The sequence below is a fragment of the Cetorhinus maximus genome, chromosome 14 (genome assembly GCF_964194155.1).
Source record: "Cetorhinus maximus chromosome 14, sCetMax3.hap1.1, whole genome shotgun sequence".
Classification (NCBI taxonomy): domain Eukaryota; kingdom Metazoa; phylum Chordata; class Chondrichthyes; order Lamniformes; family Cetorhinidae; genus Cetorhinus; species Cetorhinus maximus.
The window spans coordinates 31,034,433-31,055,555 of NC_135892.1; the positions used below are offsets into that span (position 1 = coordinate 31,034,433).

Genomic DNA, 21,123 nt, shown 5'->3' on the forward strand with positions numbered 1-21,123 from the left:
GGCCCGCTTTTGGGGTCCTGCTATGCGGCAGTGACACCCTCCTCAGCCTGTGGAGCTGGAGCTGTTGATGTCACAGGAAGAGGGGATTCGGATGGGTCAGATACTCCCGGAATTGCCTGGATGGGTGTCCCCGGGATGTGAGCCTGCTGATGCTGCTCCTTATGGGTGCCCGAGGACCCCAGGCTGACTCCTTGACGAGAAGGGGTAGCTGGAGTGAGATCGAGCTGCCCGGCACCTCTCTCATGTACAAATTGTTGGAGGCCAAAAGGCATCAATGATGGCGTTCAGCCCTCACAGCACTGAAGCGACACCCTTGACCAAGGTCTTCACGGTGGCCACCACCCTACCAGTATTGACCTCAGTGCATTGGCATGCTGGCGCTATCACCAGAGTGAATGCGGATGGACTCCTCCATCATGCCTTGCAATCTGAGGAGTGCAGTGGACACCCCTTCCCAATGTTCCTGAGCTTGCCTTTACAGCTCCAGCAACTGTAACACGACCGAGTCCAGAGGTTAGTTATCTGACTCGGACTCAGCAAATTTCTGGCCTCCAGCAGTCCTCCGAGTGCCAGACACCAGGGAAGTCCATGCCGCCACCTGCTGTAGATCAGATAGTGCAATGTGCTCACCAGACTGTGATCCTGAGGCTATTCTAAAGCTAGGTCCCACCAAGGTGTGTGTCTCTGTACTGGTGGAGGGTGTGGGTGAGTGCTGTGACAGGACTTCAAGGAGAGTGTCTCCAGATTCCTCATCAGAGGTTTCTTCAGGGCTTGATTGGAAGAGGTTTCTTCGAGGCTTGACTGGAGGCCCTGGATCATGGACTCTGTCAGCTATTTGGCAGATGTGCCTGCAGAAGCAAGGGGAGATAATTATTGCATAGCGGTGGCCTGTGAAAGAGGACACATCAGTCACAGCACTGTTGTCTGATGGATGTTGCACTGCTGGATCCTCACTCGGTAGAGCACCGCCAACCTCACCATCAGCACAGGACCAATCCAGGTTGTCAGCGGCCAGCTGGATGGCTCTCAGACTGCGACCTCTCCCTCGTGTTGTGTGCCAGCTTGTTCTGCATTAATAGAGATGGATAAGGTGTAAGCTGGATGCCTGTCAGGCCAGATGATAAGTCTGCCTGGCCTATGTGGTTGGTGAGTGGCCCCATGGATTGGATGAGGACAATGACAGAGTGTGAGTGAATGGTGATGTCACTTGAACTGGAAGTAAGCAAGGGCCCTGTGGATGTGTGATGGGGTTGCAAGTGTGGAGAAGAGTGACTTACTCTGGCGGAACAGAGATCATTATTCATCCTCTCATGGTATTGAGTGGCTGTTCTCTTTTGAAGGGTGTTGGTGTTGACCACCACCTCCCATGCCCGGTTGGTCACGCCGCTGCCCATCCTGCAGCCTGAGCAGGGGTACAGGACATCACAGCGGGCCTCCACAGCATCTAAAAGGCATTCCAGTGACGCATCATTAAACCTAGGGACTGCAATCTTTTTGCCTTTCGTGGACATTTTCCCTGCAGCAGTTGTGGGCTGGAAGCACTGAATTGTGGTTCGTGCAGCTGGACTTTAAATATGGTGCCCCACTTGATGAAGCAGCACAGATATGGCGGGTGGATGAGAGCTCACCGACCATCGAAACAGTGTTTCCCAAGAATGCATAAATAACGTGGCGGGTTTGGGGTGATATGGCATGAAAACCCACCATTGCAGCCAGCAGGCAAAACATCATTTTACCCGCCTGCTACTGCACTTAGTGCAAATGTGGGACGATTCCGCCCCAAGGGTTAAGTGCATTTACTCAGATTGGCTGGACTTTCATAATTGAAAGGTTGTGAAGGATGCAGCATACCACCACACACATGAAAACCTTCCCAGGCATTTACTGGAGACAAGAGCAAAATACTGTGGATGCTGGAAATCTGAAACAAGAACAAAAATCGCTGGAAAAACTCAGCACGTCTGACAGCATCCGTGGAGAGGAAGACAGAGTTAACGTTTTGAGTCCGTATGACTCTTCATCAGAAATAAAGAGAAATAAAAATGTGGTGGAATATGAGCTGTTTAAGTGGGGTGGGACAGGTGGAGCTGGATAGAGGGCCAGTGATAGGTGGAGGCAAAGGGGAGATTGCCAAAGCTGCCATAAACATAAGGTCAAAGGGATGTTGACGGTGGTGATATTAGCTAAAGGATGTGCTAATGGTGACATTAAGGCTAGAAAGCAGGATGAGCAAGTGACAGATGGCCCTAGGGGGGAAGGGAAGGAATCAAAATGGGCTAAAAGGTGGAGATAAAACAATGGATGGAAATGAATTTTAAAAATAATAATAGAAATAGGTGGGAAAAGAGAAATATATATATATATATATATAAATAATAATAATTATTAGAAAAAAAGGGGCTCTAAAAGGGGTGGGGATGGAGGAGAGAGTTCATGATCTGAAGATGTTGAACTCAGTGTTGAGTCCGGAAGGCTGTTTAGTACCTAATAGGAAGATGAGGTGCTGTTCCTCCAGTTTGCGTTGAGCTTCACTGGAACATTGCAGTAGGCCAAGGACGGACATGTGGGCATGAGAGCAGGGTGGTGTGTTGAAATGGCAAGCGACAGGAAGGTCTGGGTCATGCTTGCGGACAGACCGAAGGTGTTCCGCAAAGCGGTCACCCAGTCTGCGTTTGGTCTCTCCAATGTAGAGGAGACTGCACTGGGAGCAGCGAATGCAGTAGACTAAATTGAGGCAAGTGCAAGTGAAGTGTTGCTTCACTTGAAAGGAGTGTTTTGGCCCTTGGACGGCGAGGAGGGGGGAAGTAAAGGGGCAGGTGTTGCACCTTCTCCGGTTGCATGGGAAGGTGCCGTAGGAGGAGGTTGAGGTGTAGAGGGTGCTGGAGGAGTGGACCAGGGTGTCCCGGATGGAACGGTCCCTATGAAATGCCGACGGGGGGGGTGTTTGGTGGAGGCATCATGCTGGAGTTGAAGGAAATTACGGAGGATGATCCTTTGAATGCGGAGGCTGGTGGCGTGATAAGTGAGGACAAGAGGGGCCTATTATGGTTCTGGGAGGGATAGGAAGGTGCGAGGGTGGATGCGCAGGAGATGGGCCGGACATGATTGAGGGCCCTGTCAACCACCTTGGGTGGAAAACCTCGGTTAAGGAAGAAGGAAAACATGTCAGAAGAACTGTTTTGGAAAGTGGCATCATCAGAACAGATGCGATAGGGGCGAAGGAACTAAGAGAATGGGATGGAGTCCTAACAGGAAGCAGGGTTTGAGGAGCTGTAGCTGAGGTAGCTGTGGGAGTCGGTGGGCTTGTAATGAATATTGGTGAATAGTCTATCACCAGAAATTGAGACAGAGAGGTCAAGGAAGGGAAGGGAAGTGTCTATGATGGACCACGTGAAAATGATGGGGGGGTGGAAATTGGAAGCAAAGTTAATAAATTTTTCCAAGTCCAGACGAGAGCATGAAGCGGCACTGAAGCAGTCATCGATTTACCGGAAACATTTACTAGAGACATTTGCTTTAGAAACTAATGCCTTGCCCCAAGATATTGCAGTTGGCTCCATGACTTTCACTGAAATCAGGCTTGACATTGTAGAAAGGGCTGAGGAACCATGTGCAAAGGGGGTAGCCCTTGTCACTGAGCAGCCATCCTGCTTTATATCTTGAAGGCCTGAGGATGAGTTGCATTGTGGATTAGTGCAAGATAAAAGCTTTGTGGGTGCTTTTGGGGATGCTGGGCATTCACTGAAATGAACTTGTTGTGGTTGCACACCAACTACACATTGAAAGAATAGTAGCCACTCTGGTATCACTCCCTGTTGAAGTCAGGGACCCACAGAGGCACATGCATGTAGCTGATGGAGCCCTGAGGATCCTGGAAAATCCACATGCATTTTCATTCTAGTGTTCTATCCACAGGAAGAAAAGGATGAACTCCCATCTCCTATACAATTTCTCGGGACTCCCTGATGCTTCGATGCACGGTAAGCTGCGATGCATTGCTGATGTTGTTTATTCCTGCCTGGAAAGATTCCATGATGTAGAATGCAAGGGCAACAGGAAGGGAATCTTGGCATTGGTTTGAAGCTCCAGGTCCTCATAAAGGAGATGGCACAACTCTGTTACTACCTCCTTTGTGAATTGTAGCCTCCTGAGGCATTGGCTAGTTGCAATGTAGGAGTGGTGCTCCCAGCAGACCCTTTGTGGAAAGGGTCTTCTATGGCAAGCCCTCCTTCTTCTCCCTTCTCGCAGAGCTTCCACTCAATGTCTACTGACAGTGCAGCGCAAGTGGCATTGCAATTACTGTCTCCATAACTATCCAAGGCAATGTTATTTTCAGTCTTCCTGTGGTGAGTGTTGTGTACTTTATATGCCTCAGCTATGCAGAGGACACTAGTTTCTATGGCCGGAATCCCCCCATATCCCCCCACCTCCACCGCCCACCTGTTGTCCCGTGGTGGGGCCGGCAAGCCATTGAAATCTCTATTCACATCGGTGGAACCAGAAGATCCCACCAGCATGGGGAGCCGGAATTTTCCAGCCCCATGTGTGTAATAGGTTTTATTCATAGTGCTTTAAAATGTCTGCTCCATGTGTTCAGCTCTAGTTTCCAGCAACTTCTACTGTTTGTTTACTTTTCTGAGTCCGCAACCACGTTTAACCAATCAAACACAGTGAGCATCAATAACTTCCATTAAGGTCATAGGATACAATGAAGCCAAGAAAGACAATAGATTATAAAACGATTAAGGCATCAAAAGGTTAAGAAGCAATAGCTGTTGGTTGGACTTGCAGAAATTCTGTTTGAAGAGTTAAAAAGACTTAGACTGTACTATTGAAGAGCATGGAGGCAATTAAATTGTAGTGATTCAGTCACTGCATTAGAAGAGGAATGAATGTTGTGTGCATTCGGAGTGTACATTCTAAAGAAATCAATGAAGATAATAAAATCATGAATAAAATGATAGTTCAAATTGGATGATGAACGGAGGTCATTGACGCAGTGAAAGAAGAGTGGGAGAGAGAAAAGAGCCATGGTTGATGAAGAATTTATAATGAGCAATCAACTGCAGCACATAGGCCAATTTAAGAGAAGCTAGACAGCCATGAGTAAAGCTTAATTGGAAGACCATATAAAAAGATAAATGTTTGCAATTATATAGTGTCTTTCACAGCCTTAGGATGTCGCAAATTGCTTTATAGTCAATTAAGTACTTTTGAAGTGCAGTCTAAATTGCAATGATGGAAATTTGATGGTAACTTGTTTAGCAGTCAATGCCAGACCTGGCAAAAGGCTTTGGATGTTTGCAAGGCAATGATAAGTGATCTATCATAATATTCAAAAAACAGAGCTCAAAAAAATACATAGCATAGGCAAACAAACACACATTGCTATGACTTTGAAAGTGAACAGAACTTCTCATTTCTTTTGGAAAGTATAGGTGTGAGGTATTAGTTGGAAAGGTGAGGATCGCCTTTCAAAGGATTATCTTTGTTACTTAAGCCAAAACATCTTCAAATTTTATAATGGGAATGTTTTTGCTTATTCAATATCAGTAATTAAATTGCAGTGTAAAGCAAAAAACTGCGGATGCTGGAAATCCAAAACAAAAACAAAAATACCTGGAAAAACTCAGCAGGTCTGGAAGCATCTGCGGATAGGAGCACAGTTAACGTTTCGAGTCCGAATGACCCTTCAACAGTTCTGTTGAACAGTAACTGTGCTCCTATCCGCAGATGCTGCCAGACCTGCTGAGTTTTTCCAGGTATTTTTGTTTTTGTATTAAATTGTAGTGATTCAGTCACTGCATTAGAAGAGGAATGAATGTTGTGTGCACTCAGTTTCTGTAGATTGTACACACTGATAAAGAGAACAATCATGAATCAAATGTTAATTCGAATTGGGTGATGAGCAGAGGTCATTGATACAGTGAAAATAATTTTATAGAAATAAAACTAAGACTGTATTAGAATGCTGGCTGCAAATGCCCTTTCAAACAAAGGTTACACTGCTGACAACTTATGTTAATGTAGTAATATAAAGAATGTATGCTTCTTTCACTATGTAGAGAGGAGGAATAAAATGAATAAGCTATTTCTAATCTTGAACTTAAAGGAAATCTCCCGTTTCACACTGGTTCACTCCCTTTCTGTCCTCATTTCCTATGATATCAAGCAAGACCGATTCCAGCTGAGCCAAAATTTTCAGTGCATCTTCAGTTGGTGTTTTCTCCCACTGGCTGTGTGTCACCTTATCCTGCAAGACAGAAGTAGTGTTGAGATGTTGGAAGTTTGAAGGAGTCTTTATCTTGAATCCGAGCTTGTGTATGACTAAGTTAACATGAATCATGCGTGTAGGTTATGCTGGAAGGTTGGTTTGTGGGTTCAACTTTCTAGATGGCAAATAGATCACATTTCCACTTTGCATTAACTGTAATACTATCTGTCCTGAAGCAGTATGAATATGCATGCGAAGCTTGTAGAGCTTTTCCCATCTCTTTCCCCCAAGTTCTTACCATGTAGCTTCAGATATTGTTTAAAAGTGACAGCAAAATCATCTGGCATGCATTATTTGTCCATCTGTTTGTTATATTGACATACTGGTTCACCTTGCAGATTGTTAAAACTTTCCCTGATTTATTCCCAAAATACATACATCTCTTAGGAAACAGACTGGTTGGAACTGCTCTGGAGAGGATACACAAACAAGACAATCCATATTTCTGCACTTGTTCCACAGGCACCTTCAAAGCACCATCACAAGATGATGGTGTTCTAATTCTCAAATAGCCATTCCAAGTTTGTGGTTAACAAGACCCTTTAAACAGCAACTGCAGCTTTTACAACCACAGTTGCACACTATTTCCTCTCCCCTGCTGACGGTTAGCTTCATGGAACCATTATGGCTCAGAAAGAGGCCATTCATCCATTGAGTGCCAGCTCTCTCTAGAGCAATCCAATCAGTCCCATTCTCCTGCTCCATCCCAGTGGTCCTGAAAGTTTATTTTCCTCTAGTGTCCATCCAATTTCCTTTTGAAATCATTCACCATCTTCGCTTCCACCATCCTCGTAGGTGGCGAGTTCCAAGTCATAACCACTCGGTGCGTAAAAACGTTCTTCCTCACATCCACCCTGCATCTCTCGCCCAAAACTTTAAATCTGTTGTCCCCACCCCCTGTACTATCGGCTAATAGGAACAGCTTTTCTTTGTCTACCTTATCTAAACCTGTCATAATCTTGTACACTTCTATCAAATCTCCCCTCAATTTCCTTTGCTCCAAGGAGAACAACCCCTGATTCTCCATTGGTTTTATTTAATTTCAAGACTATAGTTTCAGACATAAGTGTATCACTACTGTACTCAATGTAAAATTCTATCATATTATGGTCCCTTTTCTGCAGAGGATCCCTCATATGAGATTACTAAATAACATTACACAAGACAAGATTTAAAATAGCCTTTTTATCTGGTTGATTCCACCAGATATTGTTCTAGGGAACTTTCTTGAATACATTCAGTGAACTCATCCTCCAAATTACTTTTGCCAAGTTGATATAATCAGTCGACATGAAGATTAAAGAGCCCATTATTATTCTATTACCTTTGTTACAAGCTCCTCTTATTCCTTGATTAATATTCTGTCTAATTCTGTACCGAGACTGGATTTTGCAGTCCCATTTCAGAACCACACAGAATCGGTAATTAGGAAAAAAATGTCTGCTGAGCTGCAAAGTGCCAGTCCCAAACCAAAGATTTCACACTTATCATTTTTTTTTTATCCATTCATGGGATGTGGGCCTTGCTGGCTAGGCCAGCATTTATTGCCCATCCCTTATTTCCCTTGGGAAGGTGGCGGTGAGCTGCCTCCTTGAACCACTGCAGTCCATGTGGTGTAGGTACGCCCACATTGCTATTAGGGACTGAGTTCCAGGATTTTGACTCAGCAACAGTGAAGGAACAGCAATATATTTCCAATGTGGATGGTGAGTGGCTTGGAGGGGAATTTCCAGGTGGTGGTGTTCCCATGTATATGCTGCCTTTGTCTTTCTAATGGTAGCAGTTGTGGATTTGGAAGGTGCTGTCTAAGGAGGCTTGGTGAGTTCTTGCAGTGCATCTTGTATATGGTACACACTGCTGCCACTGTGCGTCGGTGGTGGAGTGTGTGAATATTTGTGGATGGGGTGCCAATCAAGCAGGCTGTTTTGTCCTGGATGGTGTCAAGCTTCTTGAGTGTTGTTGGAGCTATACTCATCCAGGCAAGCGGAGAGTATTCCATCACACTCCTGACTTGTGCCTTGTAGATAGTGGACAAGCTATGGGGAATCAGGAGGTGAGTTAATCACTGCAGCGTTCCTAGTCTTGACCTGCTCTCCATCTATTTTCAGCTGATTGGGAAAGGAGGCGGGACAGGAACCATACATGCTGCTGTTTAGAAGTTGCCAGTACCATCTGTAAGTGGGCATTTCAGAATTACCGCGATTTTCTGCAATGCAGCTGCATTTTGGAAGCCTTCCTAAATCACACCTGCAGAGTGGAGGCATGAAACATAGATTGGAGGTGGGGAGAGTATAAAAGGTGAGTAAAAATTTATTGCAGGTTTCCAGCATCTGCAGTACTTGGGTTGTTTTCGTTGGAGCAGAGAAGACTGAGGGGTGACCTGATCGCGGTGTACAAGATTATGAGGGGCATGGACAGGAAGCAGCTGTTCCCCTTAGTTGAAGGGTCAGTTACAAGGGGACATAAGTTCAAGGTGAGGGTCAGGAGGTTTAGGGGGGATGTGAGGAAAAATTCTTTCACCCAGAGGGTGGTGACTGTCTGGAATGCACTGCCTGGGAGGGTGGTGGAGGCAGGTTGCCTCACATCCTTTAAAAAGTACCTGGATGAACACTTGGCACGTCGTAACATTCATGGCTATGGGCTAAGTGCTGGTAAATGGGGTTAGGTAGGTAGCTCAGGTGTTTCTCACGTGTTGGTGCAGACTCGATGGGCCGAAGGGCCTCTTCTGCACTGTGTGATTCTGTGATTTTGCTTTTTGAGTAAAAATTGTGTTGCCACCTTTATAGTTCGTTATGGAATGCTGTAGCCTGACTTATATCTGTGTTTACTAAAATGAGTGATGACAGTGGTGTGATTAGAAAAGGTAAGCAACCATTGAATAATGTGGTTGCCAGGTTGTTACTTCTGACAATTGGCAATCTGTCAAGTGAAAGAATAACATTATTAAAGTGGAAAAGTCCACAGATGCATTAGAAAACATTATCGACTGGATAAAAAAACTATCTTGCATTGTACAATATTGAAAGGCTACCCAATGTGAGATGTGGAGTTAATTGCTTAACCCTCCCCATGGCTTTCATTCATTCTTTGTAGAAAAGCTAAATATCTGTATTGCTGTTTTACAAACATACATATGAACATACATGTGAACATACCAGCAGGAGCAGGCCGTTTGACCCCTCAAGCTTGCTCTGCCATTTGATAAGATCATGGCTGATGTGCTTGTGGCCTCAACTCCACTTTCCTATACCCTTTGACTCCCTTGTCAATCAGGAATCTATCTAACTCAGCCTGAAAAATATTCAATGACTTGCCACCACTGTTCTGTAGGGAAGAGAATTCCACAGACTAATTCCACATTCCACAGACTAATGACACTCGGAGAAAAAAAAAATCCGTTAAATGAGACCCCCCTTATTTTTAAACTCTGCCCCATAGTTCTAGCCTCTCCCATAAGGAAAACATCCTCCTAATATCCACCCTGTCAAGTCCCCTCAAGATCTTAAATGTTTCAATAGATCACCTGTCATTCTTCTAAATTTCAATCGATACGGGCCCAACCTGTCCAGCCTTTACTCATAAGATAACCCCTTCGTCCCAGGAATCAGTCGAATGAACCTTCTCTGAATTGCTTCTAATACAATTATCCACTTTCTTAAGTAAGGAGACCAAAATTGTACACAGTACTCCAGATGTGGTCTCACCAATGTCCTGTACACTGTAGCAACACTTCCCTACTTTTATATTCCATTCCCCTTGCAATAAATGCCAACATTCCATTTGCCTTCCTAATCACTTGTGTACCTGCATACTAATCTTTTGTGATTCATGTACCAGGACATCCAGGTCCCTCTGTACTGCAGAGTTCTGCAATCTCTCCCCATTTAAATAATATACTGCTTTCCTATTCTTCCTGCCAAAGTGGACAATTTCACATTTTCCCACATACTCCATCTGCCAATTTTTTCCCACTTAACCTATCTATATCCCTCTGCAGAGTCCTTGTGTCCTCTTCATAATTTACTCTCCTACCTATCTTTTTGTCATGAGCAAACTTAACAACCATATATTTGGTACCTTCATCCAAGTCATTGATATAGATGGTAAATAGTTGCAATCCCAGCACTGATCCCTGTGGCACTCCACTAGTAACAGCTTGCCAACATGAAAATGACCCATTTATCCATACTTTTTCTTCCTGTTAGCTAACCAAACCTCTGTCCATGCTAATATGCTATACCGTACACCATTGAGTACTTATTTTGTTTAGTAACCTTTGATGCAGCACTTTACGAAATGCCATTTGGAAATCCAGACACAGCATATCTACACGTTCCTCTTTATCCTTTTTTAAAGCTTTGACAGATGTCTGAGCTTTCATTCATTCTTTGCAGAAGAGCTCAGCCATCTGTCTGTCTGCTTGAAAGCGTTGACAGGTGTCTGAGCTTTTGGCTACCCTCAAAGGCACTAATGGATTCTGTACTGCTGAGTCTGGGGAATATGATTTGGATGTCTTTGACAGATTTATGAGCTTATGAAGAGGATAATGGATTTTCAATGCCTATTCAAATATTGTTTTTTTTTTACAGATTTATGCGCTTTTCAACAACTTCCAAATGTTATTATAGAGCTTGAGTTCTGTTTATTAAATGGATACCGGCTGAGTGGATTGGGGGGTGGTGGGGTGGTAATAGAGGATGGGGAGTGAATGGGAAGGAGGGGGTGGTAGGGATGAAGGGGGTGGTGGGGGTGAAAGGGGTAGCAGTTAAAAGGGGCTTCACATTGATTGAAGAACAGAGCCAATATCCCTGGGAATGGAGGCGGCCCTTTTAACTTGGGTGCCACTGCGTCAGATGTCTCTGTCCCTGCCTCGGGTCTGCCGCCAGGCCCAAATCTAGGTGTCCTGCCCTTAAGGACATGAAAATCCAGCCTTCCAGAGCTGCTGAGATGGAGGCAGGATTGCGATTCCCGACACCCACGTCCAAGATGAAAGTTCTTAATTGCAAATAAGGGCTGTAAAATTCCCTTATACTGTTAATGTTACTTTGAAGAGTTTAATTTTATGACTACTATCTTTTAGTTGTCATTGATGATCCAACAGCATGTATTTGATAATTGAAGGAGAACAGAATAGGATATCCTGAAAGGCTTAGATGCAGTAGGGGGCAGAAGACGTGTGTGAAGCATAAACACTGGCATTAACCAGTTGGGCCAAATGTGCTGTTTCTGTGCTGTAAATTCTATATAAAATGATGCTTAGGAAAGTCTATCACAATTAAAAAGTATGTGCAAAAGGGGGAGGTTTAAGTCCTTAGTCGAGGAACTGCCATAGACAATAGCTTAAGCCAAATCACCAGTAAATATGACAAGTAAATGTAACAATGTTTACCTTTACTCCTGCAAGTAGCTGAGATAACTGACAGTCAGTATTTTTCTGAATATTCCGCACTTCCTCTAAAAGTCTGCATAAGTGTATTGTCTCTTCTCTGCTGTCTTTTACTGATCCTCGGCACTATGCATAAAAAGATTCAACAGTTGTATGGTTAGTATATTAAAACACATCATCATATCTACTAATAACAAAAATCATCTGTATTCAAACTAACCAGTATTTCATTTGAAACAACATTTATTATTCTTAATTACAGAATACCCACTGATTGCTGTAATTGATACCATCTATTTAGAAACTAAATACAGCAATATCTTTTTATCAGATTTAAGGAAAAAATGCTGCACATGGAAATTGCAAACTTAAGCTAAGGGTATGCAATTCTAATCCACTATTGCAACTGATTTGTTACTAGATTAGAAAGTACAAAACAGTATACTTTAAAATGGGGAGTTCTGGATAATTCTTTATATTGCAACATTGTTTTTGTATTGTCTTATCCTTTTTGTAAATGTCTGCCTATGTCAGCTACCTATCTCTCAGTCCTGATTTTCTGCATCCTCAATAGTGGTTTGAAGCCCCAGGTGTAGACTGAAAAATTGTTCATGCATACACTGTATTTTAAGAAGTGCAGTTTAAGGGGGTAGAATGAAGTGGTGCTAGCATGGAATATTTATTTAATTTGACCCCATACCATTTTTTTCTTAAAAGCAAAGTATTGTGAATGTTGAAAACCTGGAATAAAAATAAAAAATATTGGAAAAGCTCAGTGGGCATGGCAGTATCTGTGGAAAGAGAATCACAGTTAACGTTCTGAAGAGTCATATTCGACTTGAAAACTTAACTCTGTTTCTGTATTCACAGATGCCAGCTGACCTGCTAAGTATTTCCAGCACTTTCTGTTTTTATTTCAGATTTACAGCATCCATAGTAGTTTGCATTTATGATACAGAGTTCAGGTTTCAGGTCAGTGAGTTCTGATGAAGGGTCATTGCCACACCTGGTGAATATTTCCAGCATTTTCTCTTTTCATTCCAAATTTTACTTTATTGGTTGAGGATACATCCGTGTCATGTATCTTTCCCATATGAAATGGGCATGTAGCACTTTTGGTCAGCTTATGGGGCTATTTAAATGGGAGATTGTTTGGGTTATTGTTAATTTTTTTTTTGCATTTACAAATACATACTGCTGCATGCATTACTTGGTTTACTAGTCAACGTTTCGAGCCTTCATGGCCCTTCGGCAGAACTGCAGCATAGTACTATGCTGCAGTTCTGCCGAAGGGCCATGAAGGCTCGAAACGTTGACTGATTTCTTCTCCGCCGATGCTGCCAGACTTGCTGAGTTTTTCCAGGTAATTCTGTTTTTGTTTTGTTTTGGATTTCCAGCATCCGCAGTAGCTTTTAGCCTTTTGTTTTTAACTTGGTTTACTGTTGCTTTAGAATCATAGAAACTTACAGCACAGGAGAATTTAGCCCATCGTGTCGAGCTGGCTCTTTGAAGAAGCAGTTGTGCCTAGTTCCACATCCCTGCTTTTTATCCATAATTTTGCAAGTTCCACATCCCCAAGTACCTGTCTACCTCCCTTTTAACATCATTTACGGAATCAACTTTCACCAGTTTTTCAGGTAGAGCACTCCAGGTCCCAAAAACTCAAGTGAAAAAAATGCCACACTTCCCCTTTCAATTTCTGCCAATAATTTTGAATAACTACTTCTAGTTATTGATCCACTCACCATTTCTCTACCTATCAAAACCTTTTATCACCTTGAAAACTTCTGTTAGGGTGACCCCTTAGCCTCCTCAGTCCCATGGAAAACGGTCCTACTTTTCCAAATTTTCCTCATAACTGAAAGCCCTTCATTCATGGTAATATCTTAGTAAACCATCTCTGTACTCTTTTCTAAGGCCTTTACATATTTCCTGAAATATGGTGTCCAGTGATTTATAAAGTTCTAGCATGATCTCTTTGCTTTTATATTCTATTACTCTATAAACCAAAGCAATCTTTATCCTCTTTGGTTAAAGCCTATTATCAACTTGCCATATCACTTTTAAGGATTTGTGTATCTCTCTGCTCATCTTACTTGCCAAAGTCATGCCATTTATAGCATACTGTCTTCCCCTATTAGTCCTCCCAACTTGACACACCTCTGCACTGAACTCCCTTCTACCCATTTCACCATTCTGACTGTCATCCTGAAGCCTAAACTATCCTCATCAGTATCTTCTTTAACAAGTTTTGTATTATCTGCAAACTTTTAATGCGGTTCCCTACACCTGAGTTAAGGTTGTTTATAAAAACTGTGAAGAATAATGAACCCAAAACTGCAGCGTGGGGAACAACAATGCAAACCACCGAGTCTGAAAAACATCCATCCACCACCCTCTACCTCCTTTCAGTGAGTCAATTCTGTATCCATAACATCACTTCCCACTTAATTCAATGGGCTTCCAATTCTTAACAAGCCTCCTGTGTGGCACTTTATCAAGTGCCTCTCAATAGTCCATATATAAAGAAAGAAAAACTTGCATTTATATAGCATTTTTTATGACCACTGGACATCTCAAAGCTCTTTAGAACCAACAAAATACTTTTGATTTGCAGTCACTGTTACAATGAAGGAGACAAGACAACCAATTTAGGCACAGTAAGCTACCACAAAGTGATAATAACCAGATAATCTGCTTTTGTGATGTTGATTGAGGGATAAATATCGAACAGAACACCAGGGATACCTAATTTGCTCTTCTTCGAAATAGTACCATGGGATCTTTTATATCCACCCCATCAGATTAGGCCTCGGTTTAATGTCTCATCCAAAAGACAGCATCTCCAACAGTGCAGCACACCCTCAGTACTGCACTGGAGTGTTAGCCTGGATTTTTATGCTCAAGCCCTTGAACCTAGAACCTTGTGACTCAGAGGCAAGAGTGCTATCAACTGAGTCACAGCTGACATTCATACACAACATCTACTGCACTTACTTGATCAACCTTTCCTGTTGCCTCAGAGAATTCAACCAAATTAGTCAGATACAATTTGCTTTAACAAATCCATGCTGGCTCTCCTTGATTAACCTTTCCCTTCCCAAATGGAAGTTTATTTTGTCTCTGATAACGGTTTCCAATAACGTCCCCACTATCAATCTTAATCTGACATTTTAAAAAATTCATTCATGGGATGTGGGCATCACTGACGAGCCCAGCATTTATTGCCCATCCCTAATTGCCCTTGAGAAGGTGGTGGTGAGCTGCCTTCTTGAACCGCTGCAGTCCATGTGGTGTAGGTACACCCACAGTGCTGTTAGGGAGGGAGTTCCAGGATTTTGACCGTAACATTGAAGGAATAGTGATATATTTCCAAGTCAGGATGGTGTGTGGCTTGGAGGGGAGCTTCCAGGTTGTGGTGTTCCCATTGGGCTGCTGCTCTTGTCCTTCTGGATGTTAGTGGTCATGGGTTTGGAAGAAGCTGAGTGTAGATAGTACACACTGATGCCACCGTGCATCGGTGGTGAAGGGAGTGAATGTTTATGGATGGAGTGCCAATCAAACTAGCTGCTTTGTCCTGGATGGTGTCAAGCTTCTTGAGTGTTGTGGGAGCTGCACTCATCCAGGCAAGTGTTCCATCACACTCCTGACTTGTGCCTTGTAGATTGTGGGCAGGCTTTGGGGAGTCAGTAGGTGAATTACTCACCACAGGATTCCTAGCCGCTGACCTGCTCTTGTAGCCACAGTATTTATGTGGCTAGTCCAGTTCAGATTCTGGTCAATGGTATCCCCCAGGATGTTGATAGTGGGGATTCAGCATTGGCAATGCCATTGAATGTCAAGGGACGATGGTTAGATTCTCTCTTGTTGGAGGTGGTCATTGCCTGGAACTTGTGTGGCATGGATGTTATTTGCCACTTGTCAGCCCAAGTCTGGATATTGTCCAAGTCTTGCTGCATTGGGACATGAACTGCCTCAGCATGTGAGGAGTTGTGAATGGTGCTGAACATTGTGCAATCATCAGCGAATATCCCCACTTCTGACCTTATGATGGAGCAAAGGTCAGAAGTGGGGATGTTCGCTGATCTGTAGTTTCTTGGTATATCTCTCCCCTCTTTCTTAAATAGTGGTATAACATTAGCAATACTTCAGTCCTTTGGCACAACTCCTGAAACCAATGAGGATTTAAAGGTTGTGAACAATGCCTCTGCTTTTTTTAACTTTGATTCTTTCATCAATCTAGGATTCCATCTCACCCAGGTGTCTTAACAACTTACAGAAATGCTAGTCTTCTTAGCACATCTTCTGTATCTATTGCTGTTCTGCCATAGCAATCCCCCTCCTCCTTTGGTGCAAATTCACATCATCTACTTCCTTTGTGAGGGCAGATACAAAGTACTTTGTTGCGTTTTATTTTCACTAGTCATGGTTATTAGTTATTTAAACTGATTTTCAGCATACAATCCCAGGTTTAGTTTTTCCAGGAGATAGACTGTGAGCAACTGATTTCATCCAAGAATTGGACCTGCCACAAATTTCCCTTTGTTTTCTTACTGTAAATTGATGACAAAGATGTCCACATCACATCTGCAACACCAGCCACATCAGGTATTGTACATGTCATGCCTGTATGTGATGCACACATCACTGGACTTAATCTTCTTCAGAAAGGGTAAGATAGGATGTGGAAACAAAACTTTATATGTAGAACAAAAACAGAATTACCTGGAAAAACTCAGCAGGTCTGGCAGCATCGGTGGAGAAGAAATCAGTTAACGTTTCGAGCCTTCATGGCCCTTCGGGGCCATGAAGGCTCGAAACGTTAACTGATTTCTTCTCCACCAATGCTGCCAGACCTGCTGAGTTTTTCCAGGTAATTCTGTTTTTGTTTTGGATTTCCAGCATCTGCAGTAGCTTTTAGCTTTTTGTTTTTATCTCTTTATATGTAGAATTTTGTTTACAGACATTTGATATTCATTTTATGTCAAATATTTGTTAATCTTCCCTGTACAAACAGAATTACAAAGCCTTCAGTCAGCCTTTAGATAAATCAACGAAGCATTCCAAATGTCAGTAGTGCTCATCAGAAAAGTGAGGTCATGCATGCATCTACTGCAGACAGCGTAACTTTGTAATCCTAGATAGTGGATTGTCATTTAGCTTAATAGTTAATGTCTTTTTAAACTCCATGCTTGTTTTGAGTTTTAGTAATATTCCAAATTATAACCAATTTTCTCTGAATTTACTCAGAAATTTATGGCTCAATTTCCTATGCTAAATAAAAAAATCTGAAATACATCGAAGTTTTAAAAAATCAGTAATAAAGATATTAATAAACCTTATTCTTGTCTGTTACTGCTATTTCAATTGTCTTTTGGGGTACTCTTCATGCTGCATGATTTAGATGAGGACCAGGAGTTCATGGGAGGGAAACAAAGGGCAGGTGCAACATGAGCCACTCTGACCATAACTATCACTTCTAGGGCCTGCATTTATACAACCCGCCATACATACCTATAAAGATTATAGAAGGCCTGTCTTCAACAACTGTGCTTCACAAGACAGGCTGCCAGATAGCTATACTTTTTGCTGCATAATTTGCAAACAATTTCTGGCACAGGGGCATCTCATCACATTAAAATGACAGCTACCACAGTGTGAGGTTTTCCTGCCACCAGATCTTTCCACGCTATCACAAAGAATAGCAGTCATTCGGGCAGTCAGTAGTGCAAGCAAGTCAAACAAATGACAAATACTTAGAGTGGAATTTTCCCTGAACTGCGCTAAGAATGGTGGCAGGCATGAAAAAATACGTTTTTCCTGTCGGCCGCAATGGCGGGTTATTGCGCTGTATCATGCCATTCCTGGCATGTCCACCTTATTAATAATACATGCACAGGAAACACACCAGATCACTGGCGGGCGGGCTCACGCTTCCTCGCTCCGGGTGCCATATTTAAAGCACACCAGAGCGCAGCCTATTCCGTGTCTTCAGATCAGAGCACTGCTCCAGACGACAGATGACTCCGAAAGTAAAGAAGATGGCAGCCCCCAAATTTAATGATGCCCCTCTGGGGTGCCTGCAGGATGCAGTGGAAGCCTGTCGTTAACTCCTCTACCCTCGCTTTGGGTGAAGACCAGCCACCAAGCTCACTAATCCAGCATGAGAGGTGGTGGCGGTAGTGGTGAGCACCAATGCCCACCAAACAAGGACAGCCACCTCGTGCCACAAGAGGATTAGTGATCTCCTCCGTTCCGCCAGGTTAAGTCTTCATCACTCTCAACACACACACTCACAAACCCATCACACATTCACAGGGTTCACATTCACTGCCAGCTCAAGGGACATCATTACTCACTCTCTCACAAACATCCTCAGCTCCCCTGCCCATCGTGTCCTCATGCCATCCATGGCACCACTCACACTCCACACATGCCAGGTATCCTTCTCATCTGGCCTGGCAGGCATCTTGCTTACACTCTCTCCATCTGTCTGTATGCAGGATAAGCCAGCCCACAACAACAGGGAAATGTCCCTGACTGGTGGAGGAATGCCTGACATAAAGGAACTCATGGCCTTTGAAAATAGAGGCATCCAGCTGGCTGGCAAGGATGTAGGCCGTTCCTCGTAGACAGTGAGGTTGGTGGCGCTCAACCAAGTGAGGATCCTGCACTGCAACATCCATCAGACTACCATACTGTGAATGATGTCTCCTGTTCACAGTCCCCTGCCATGCACTAATTATCTCTCTTTTCTATCGCAGGCACATCTGTGAAGCAGCCAAAGGCGGCCACAAGCCAGGTCACTGACTCCAGCCCTGAGGACACCTCGGAAGTGGAATCCGCAGGCACACCAATGGAAGACCCATCACAGTGCTCACCCTCACCCTCCACCAGCGCAGCGACACACACCTCAGTGGGACCTAGTTCTAGATTAGCCTCAGGGTCACAAGCTGGTGTGCGTATCACACCATCTGAGCAACAGCAGGTGGAGGCAGGGAAATCCAAGGTTGCCAGCACTCGGAGGACTGCTGGAGGCCAGGAATCTGCTGAGTCCGAGCCAGGTGACGTGCCTCTGGACTTGGTTTTACCTCAGTTGCTGGAGCTGCAAAGTCAAGCTCGGGAACATCAGGCTGCTGTACTCCTCAGATTGCAAGGCAAGATGGAGGAGTCCGTCCACCTTCAGTCTGAGGTGATGGTGCATTGGCAAGCCCATCCGATTCCCCTCTTCCCACAGGGTCCAGCTCCACAGGCTGAGGAGGGTGTCACTGCCACACAGCAGGACCCTGAATGCAGGATGGGGCCCTCCAGGTCTCGGCCCTTCAGAGGATGTCCAACAAGGTCATCACAGACAGGGCGTAGCAGTCAGCAGGCTCCCTCCACCTTCACTGTAGATGTGGGGAGAGCACCAAGACATAGAGGAAGGATTAGCAAGGTTAAGAAGGTGTAATTCTTTTGTTACAAAACAAATAAACTAAATTAACAAATCAAGGGACACAGTGAAAAGCTGCCCCTTAAAAGGAAACTGCAAAAACAAAAGACAAAATGCAAAGGAAACTTACCAACATTAAATCAAAATGTGATTAAAACACCCCAGTCCCTGCGGTGGCCACCGAGCACGGAAGGCCTCGAGAGTGCCGGCAGACACTGCATACTCCCTCTCCAGGGACACCCGGCCGCGAACGTAGCCGCGGAAGAGGGGCAGACAGTTGGGTCAGTCGACCCCCTTGATCGCCCGCTGCCTGGACCTGTTAATGGCCAACTTGGCCAGGCCCAGGAGCAGGTTCACGAGGAGGTCCTCCTCCCTCCCTGCCCCCCTCCACACCGGGTGCCCATAGATCAGGAGCATGGGGCTGAAGTGCAAACAAAACAACAGTAAAAGGTTTTTCAAGAAACTAAAAAGGGGGTGCAGCCTATAACAACCAACATACATGTCGTCCACGGACTCCACAAGGTTGCAAAAGGCGCAGGCATCTTGGGAGTCCATGAACCAACACAACCTATGGTTGTATGGGACTGCTGTGTGCAACACCCACCACCCCAGGTCTCTGATGGAAAGTGGGAGGACACCTCCGTAGAGGAACCCCCACTGGGGACCTCCACCGCCGGACGGCAACAAGGCATGCCAGGGCATGTCCAGGCGGCGGGCAAGGGCAAGGAAGAGAAGGGTGTGCAGCAGCAGCCCATCTACGAAACCCCTCCACGCGGTGCTAAAGGGCACGGAGGGCATTTCTGCGAGGCAACTCAGGTTGTGGGGCACCGGCTCCCGAGGAGGTTTTGGGGCTTGAGGCCAATGTGGAATTCCATCCGAACAGGGGTACACTTGGACGGAAGACCACTGTGCACCTGTGCCACCTCGAGACCCAGTATGATGTTGGGGCCGAGCACAACCATCCTAAGCTCTTGGATGGCATTGGCCGCGAGCTGGACCTCCATCGACGCACGTTGCGCCAACTCCTCCAACACCCAGCACGTCCCCGATCCTGGTCACCCTGGCAGCCACAGCCCTCCTCTCCGCCAGCCACTGTAAAGGGCGGTGTGGATTCCTGAGCAGTGGCTCTCTGACAATAGCCGCTGGTCCTGACAGCAGAGAGCTGCGTTGTGAGGCAACCATGTTCCAGACTTTGATTAGGTCCTGGTAAAAGATGGGCAACGCCTGCAAGGAGCCACAAAGGCCCCTCAGGTCTACAAACTGGAGCTGCACATCATACTTTAGGCCATGCACTTGGCGGAAGAAATACATCGCCAGGGCACACCATCTCGGAGGGGGCTTGATGTAAAGGTATCGCTGCAGGGCCTGAAGGCAGAAAGTTGCCGTTAAGATGATGTAGTAGCACAGCATAGGCACGAATGTTAATCATATGTACATAATGTTCATAATTGTAAATAAACTCCCAAGAATGTCTTCTTGTCTATGGCTCCTTGTTATGATGAGCAGTGTTCGTGTCACTCAGATGTGAAACCTTGGTTCCTGCACAAGTTGATGGTAAGTGTCTCAGTCCAGAGCCCTTTCCCTGTGCAGTGTGTAACCTTCAGAGCAAAGTGATTGTCTGGCTTCATAGTCACTTGACACATCAGTGATGCCTGCACCTCGATGTGGCTTGTCATTGCTGCCAGAAAGTCACGGGCAGGCATCACAGAGTTCCGTGATTTTCTCTGCGTGCTCGCAGCATCTTTGAGTTGGGGCTGGCCCCCCATCTCTTCAGCATCTGTGTCCAATGATGGTGTGATCCTGAAGGGGACAGGCAATGAAGGCTGCCAAAGGATCAGGTGCTGTTCAAGTATCACTGCTGTATCTCCATGATATGGCCCTGTTCACAGAGCGCAAGCAAGCTGCCCTCAGCCAAACAGGAGTCAGACATTCATAGAGGCTATGTGAAGATCTATGGAGTGTCCTCACTGCATGTTGTCAGCATTCTCCTGGAATCTTGCGACTATTAGGGCCTCCACTACGTCTCCATGA

At 44.7% G+C, this 21,123-nt stretch overlaps 1 protein-coding gene across 1 annotated transcript in view; it reads right to left on the bottom strand.

Annotated features, from left to right (window-relative positions):
- Positions 1 to 5,899: 5,899 nt before the first annotated feature.
- The window catches only part of LOC144690112 (kinesin-like protein KIF25), a 39,196-nt gene continuing 23,972 nt past the window's right edge, over positions 5,900 to 21,123 (bottom strand). The window contains exons 3-4 of the mRNA XM_078557592.1: positions 11,664 to 11,786; positions 5,900 to 6,253 (exon numbers count right to left, since the gene is read on the bottom strand). Coding sequence (XP_078413718.1) covers positions 6,107 to 6,253; positions 11,664 to 11,786 — 270 coding nt within the window. The 3' untranslated portion in view covers positions 5,900 to 6,106. The remainder of the gene's footprint in view (positions 6,254 to 11,663; positions 11,787 to 21,123) is intronic.